Source organism: Otolemur garnettii, unplaced genomic scaffold, assembly GCF_000181295.1.
Source record: "Otolemur garnettii isolate 467f Iridium unplaced genomic scaffold, OtoGar3 scaffold00038, whole genome shotgun sequence".
In the NCBI taxonomy this organism is placed as follows: Eukaryota; Metazoa; Chordata; class Mammalia; order Primates; family Galagidae; genus Otolemur; species Otolemur garnettii.
In genome coordinates, this window is record NW_003852433.1 from 7,832,575 (window position 1) to 7,838,699 (window position 6,125).

General features: G+C 37.2%; 1 protein-coding gene across 1 annotated transcript in view; it reads left to right on the top strand.

Moving 5' to 3' along the window:
* Nucleotides 1-6,125, top strand: part of SPPL3 (signal peptide peptidase like 3) — a 150,200-nt gene that overhangs the window by 91,158 nt on the left and 52,917 nt on the right. Inside the window, exon 2 of the mRNA XM_003789906.3 lies at nucleotides 1,244-1,321. Coding sequence (XP_003789954.2) covers nucleotides 1,244-1,321 — 78 coding nt within the window. The remainder of the gene's footprint in view (nucleotides 1-1,243; nucleotides 1,322-6,125) is intronic.

Genomic DNA, 6,125 nt, shown 5'->3' on the forward strand with positions numbered 1-6,125 from the left:
GTAGAAGTGTTCCCTTCTTTCCACATCCATGTCAGCATCTGCAGTTTTGAGATTTTGTGATGTGGGCCATTCTAAAAAACTTTTTAAAAGTTTTATTATAAATGATAAAATGATGTTAATAATGAACTTTCATCAAATTTTTTTTATAGATTCATTTGAAAGCTGAAACAAAACTGTCTTAGAAGAAACCATTAACAATCAGAACTTTTTTCTGAAATCAGGCATTTAGTTCTGGGTTGACGTATTTGTTGCCAAGATATGGAGGTGAGAACCGAGAGCTCTAATTTAACTCTTCATATGGTATTTTGCACATGGTCATGCCCTCATCCAGAAAGTTAAGACCATGAAGAAAAGTCAGTGATGACAGCCATGCAGACTAGAGCACAGCACAGAGGCGCTCTACAGGAGAGAGGACCTGTTTTTTTCTTTAATCCAAACTTCTAGAAGTCTTCAGTGATGAGTTTCTAGAGAAGTGGTTCTCAGCCTTCCTAATGCCATGGCCCTTTAATACAGTTCCTGTGGGTTGCAACCCCCAGGTTGAGAACTGCTGTTATAGAGAATCTCCATTGATTTGAGAAATACAGTAAAATAGTTATGCAGTAGTACCAGATCTTAAGACACTGAATTTAGGAGGTGTAGATGTTTTGATTTGACTTTTAGGTAATGACAAAATACTTCACTGCAGTGAGCTATGACTATTCCACTGCACTCTAGCCCGGCCAACAGTGAGACCTTGTCTCAAAAAAAAAAAAAAAAAGAAGAAGAAGAAAGAGACAAAGGAAGGAAAGAACGGGATTCAGCAGAGATATGCAAGCTTTATTTACCCCATCACTGAAACCAGGAATAGTGATGCTAGTGTAAACTGATGAAAGTTTAATCATTGAAACTTTCTGTCATTGGCACTGATTTGGTAGATATTTTGATACTTTTTAAATTGGGGGGGTATTGTAAACATACATTGTATATCATACAAACAGATTTTTACATTGATAATCATTTAACACCCTGTGAACATTAATAATAGCTATGAATCTATCAATTTATTCTTCATATGAAGCTAGTAGATGTCATTTTATATTATTTAAATACATTATAATTATATGGTTAATGCTAGTTTGTATCCCCTTTTTTCTTCTTAAAGATAAAAACTAAGCCTAGTGGAATCTATAGAATTCTATCAGACTATAAGTTCCATGAGGAATTTCTGCATGTGATTTAAATTTTTTCCTCTTATTTTCTCTAGGGCCTATTCCCTGGTGGATTCCAGTCAAGTGTCTACATTTCTGATTTCCATTCTTCTTATAGTCTATGGTAGTTTCAGGTAAGATGTTCTCAAATGGGGTTGGTTTTAATTGGAGGTGGAAGAAGCACCACTATGAAAGTGTTGGCATCCAAACTTACTATTCAGTGAAGAGAAACAAGATTTTGGCAGCTAACAGCCAAAAACTAATTGCTTAAAATTCTGGTTCTGAAAATAATGACTCACCTAAGAGCAGTCATTATCGGGGAAGGTTAAGGAGACAGTCCTTGACAATGATTCTGGAGTCTCAAGGGGAACAAAAAGTTTAAATAGAGGGACAGTTTGAAATATAGAAAAAAATTAGTAAATCTCCATGTAATAGACTCATAAACCTAATACTACTTTCATTATGGAAATTACCTTTTGTTTAGCATATTCTGAATATACTGTGTACATTTTCATAGTTGAAATCATTTTATATTCTGATTTTTTCGTCAGAAATAAATATTTTCTACAATCTTCATACTAGTTTTTAGTAATTTGATTTTTTTATGTTACTATTTTATTCTACTTTTGTTGGACATGTGGATTTCTTTTTCTTTTTCTTTTTCATTTTTTTTTTTTTTGAGACAGAGCCTGCCGGTGGCATCACAGCTCACAGCAACCTCTAACTCCTGGGCTCAAGCGAGTCTCCTGCCTCTGCCTCCCAAGTTGCTGGGACCACAGGCGCCTGCCACAATGCCTGGCTATTTTTTTTTTTTTTTTGGTTGCAGCCATCGTTGTTTGGTGGCCTGGGCTGGATTCAAACCCGCCACCTTAGGTGTATGTGGCTGGCGCCTTAGCCACTTGAGCCACAGGCACTGAGCCAGACATGTGGATTTTTATAGGACCATCTTTTTTGTGTGTTGTTTTGCTTTGGTTGAATTATATTCCTAAGATAGATATCACAAAGTTGAAATACTCTGCCAGAGTGTATGAACTGGCTCTTACTACATACATATTGCCACATTGCTTTTCAGAGGGATTATACCAATTTAGGACTGAGTGACCTTTAAACAAAATTTTGTGTAATAAATGTGCCATATAATTATGTCATATAGATGGAAAAGATTTCTCAGGAGAACCTCCCTGTTGACAAATGGGAAAATTGAAGCCCTGCCAGATGATGTAATTTCACAAAGATTATACAACTAGTAGGTAACAAAGTCTAGATTAGAACAGTTCTCAAGACTTCTTGCCCAGGCTCAATGCCTCTGGCTCTAGTGGCTAAGGCGCCAGCCACGTATACCTGAGGTGGCAGGTTCGAATCCAGCCCAGGCCCGCCAAACAACAATGATGGCTATAACCAAAAAAAAAAAATAGCCAGGTGTTGTGGCGGGTGCCTGTGGTCCCAGCTACTTGGGGGGCTGAGGCAGGAGACTCACTTGAGCCCAGGAGTTGGAGGTTGCTGTGAGCTGTGATGCCACGGCACTCTACCCAGGGTGACAGCTTGAGGCTCTGTCTCAAAAAAAAAGACTTCTCGTCCAATACCTTATATCCTTTATACTTTAATAATGCATTTTCAGCAAATAGTAAATCATGATCCTTTAATTACATCTTTAAATTGAACTCTTAAGTTATTTTTGTTTCTTTTTTGTTTTCTGGAAGAGATTACTTAAAATGGTGTTATTTCATCTTTAAATATTTCATAGAACTCACCAGTGAAGCCATCTAAAGCTGGACTTCTCTTTGTGAGAAGATATTTTTTATTTTTGTTTTTTCCCTACTTGGTTTACCACCTTTAAAAAAATAGTGGGAAGGGCTTTATTTTTTTTATGATAAAATATTATATAACACAAAATGTACCATTTAAACCATTGCTAAAGGTATAGTTTGGTAGCAGGTGGTAAGGGCTTTTGAAACTTATATTATTGTTTGTCTTTTTATTATAGCTATTCCAGTACTAGGGTGTAAAGTGGTATCTTATAGTGGTTTTGATCCATTTCCAAGGGATTATTACCATGCTGAAAAGATGTTGAGGATCTAAAGTCCAAATTACCAATTTCATGTTTTATGGAACATACTTTTTTCCTATGTCTTCTTTAAGAAGTTTTATATTTTTTCCTTATTTTTAGTATTATGATTAGTTTCTAGTTAACTTTTGTGTATGCCATCAGGTACAAATTTAAATTCATCTTTTGTGAATGTGACTGTCCAGCTGTCCTGGCACTGTTTCTTCAAAAGACCATTCTTTACCCAGTTGAATTGCCTTGGTTCCATTGTCAAAAATCACTTGACTAGCTTCGGGTGGTGGCACCTATCTGTAGTCCCACCTACCTGGGAGGCTGAAGTGAGAAGATTGCTTGAGGGCAGAAGTTTGAGTCCAGCCTGGGTAACAGCAACAGCAAGACCTCATCTCTAAAAAAAATTTTAAAAACAAATTTTAAAAAATTCCAGCTGACCACTTAAGGGTTGGTTATGAGTCTCTCATTTCTGTTCTGTTGGTCTTTGTGTCTGTTCTTATGCCAATACTACACTGTCTTGATTTCTGTCACTTTTATAGTAAGTGTTGAAATCAAGTAGTGTAAGTCCTATAATTTTGTTGTTTTTCAAATTTGTCTAGCTACTCCGGATCCTTTGCCTTTCCATGTAAATTTTAGGTTTAGCTGGGCAATTTCTACAAAGAAAATACAGCCTGCAAGGATTTTGATAGGCATTGTGAACCTGTAGATGAGTTTGGGGAGAATTGCTATCTTGACTCTTTTAATCCACGCACCTGGAATCTCTCCATTTCTTTAGATCATCCTTATTTTCTTTTAGTAGTGTTTTGTAATTTTCAGTGTACAAGATTTGCACTACTTTGTGAAATTTATTCCTAAGTAATTTTTTCTTTTTCATGGAATGTTTTTTTCTTGATTTCATTTTTGTATTATTCAAAGTACGTAGAACTACAGTTGATTTTTATACATTCACCTTGTGCACTATAGCTTTGCTAAACCCACTTACTAGTGCTGGTAGTTTTTTCTGTATGGATTCCTTAGGATCATCTACAAACAGGACTATGATGTGTGCAAATAAATACAGTCTTGCTTCTTCCTTTCAAATCTGAAAGCCTTTACTTTGACCTTCTTCCTGTTTTCCCCCTTTTATTATACAGCGTTGACTAGAAGGGACAAGGGTACATATCCTTTCTTTCTTTGTTCCCCATCTTAAGGGGAACATATTACTTGTTAAGTATGACGTTAGCTGTGCATGTTTTATAGATGTGCTTTATCAGGTTGAGGAAATTTCTTCTAGTTGTGGAGCGTTTTAGTCGTGAATGGGGGTTGCATTTTGTCATGTGTTTTCATGCTTCTATTGAGATGATCATGTAAGTTTTGTCCATTCTATTAATATAGCATATTTTAAGAGGTTTTTTTTTGAGACAGAGTTTATGTCACCCTCAGTAGAGTACTGTAGGGTCACAGCTCACAGCAACCTCCAACTCTTGGGCTTAAGAGATTATCTTGGCTCAGCCTCCCAAATAGCTGGGACTACCGGTGCCTGCCACAATGCCTAGCTATTTTTTGGTTGTATTTGTCATTGTTGTTTGGCAGGCCCAGGCTGAGTTTGAACCCACCAGCTCCAGTGTATGTGGCTGGCGCCTAGTCGCTGAGCTACAGATGCCAAGCCTTAAGCCTTAAGCCTTTATTGAGATATGACATACATGCCATAAAGTTTGCCCATTTAAAATGTGCACTTCAGTGGTTTTTAGTATATTTATAAAATTGTGCATCCATCCCCATAATCCAATTTTAGAATTTTATCATCATCCCAAAAGAAACCTTGTATTCATTAGCAGTTATTCTTCATTCCTCTTCCTGCAGCCCCCAGCCCTAGGCAACCACTAATCTACTTTCTGTCTCTATAAAAAGGAACATGTCTTAGAAATGGAATCATACATCATTTGGCACCCATAACACAGTGGTTACAGCACCAGCCACATGCACCAAGGCTGGCAGGTTCAAGCCTGGCTCAGACCAGCTAACCAACGATAACAACTGCAACAAAAAAGGTGGCCAAGCGTTGTGGCGGGCACTTGATGTCCCAGCTACTTGGGAGACTGAGGCAAGAGAATCACTTGAGCCTAGGAGTTTGAGATTGCTGTGAACTGTGATGCCAGCACACTCTACCAAGGGCGACATGGTAAGACTCTGTCTCAAAGGAGGAAAAAAAAAAAGAAATGGAATCATACAGTAAGTGACTGTTTTTGACAGGCTTCTCTCATGTAGAATAATGTTTTTGAGGTTCACCCATATTACATAATAGCATGTTATCAGTATTTCATTCCTTGTTGTGGGTGAATACTCTCTTGCGTTTTTCCATTCAAAAGTTAATGGACACTGGGTTGTTTCCCCTTTTTTGCTATTATGAATAATGCTACTGTGAACATTTACCTTCAAGTTTCTGCATGGATATAGGTTTTTATTGCTCTTCGCTAGCTACCTAGTAGCAGAATTTCTAGATTTAACATTTTAAGATCTACCACTGTTTTCCAGAGCAACGACACCATTTTACATTCCCACAAGCAACATGAGAATTTCTCCACATCCTCACTAACACTTATTATTGTCTGTCTTTATAATTACAGCTATTCTAGTGGGTATGAAGTAGTTTGTTATTATCGCTTTGGTTTGTGTTTCCTTAATGATGGACTGGACTTATATCTAGCATCTTTTCGTGTGCTATTTACCATCTTTGGTGTCTTTTGACATCTTTTGCCCATTTTAAAATTGAATTGTTTGTCTTCTTATTGTTGAATTTTGAGAGTTTTTGAGACAGAGTCTCACTATGTCACCCTCAGTAGAGTGCTATGGTGTCACAGCTCACAGCAACCTCAAACTCTTGGGCTTAAGTGATTCTCTTG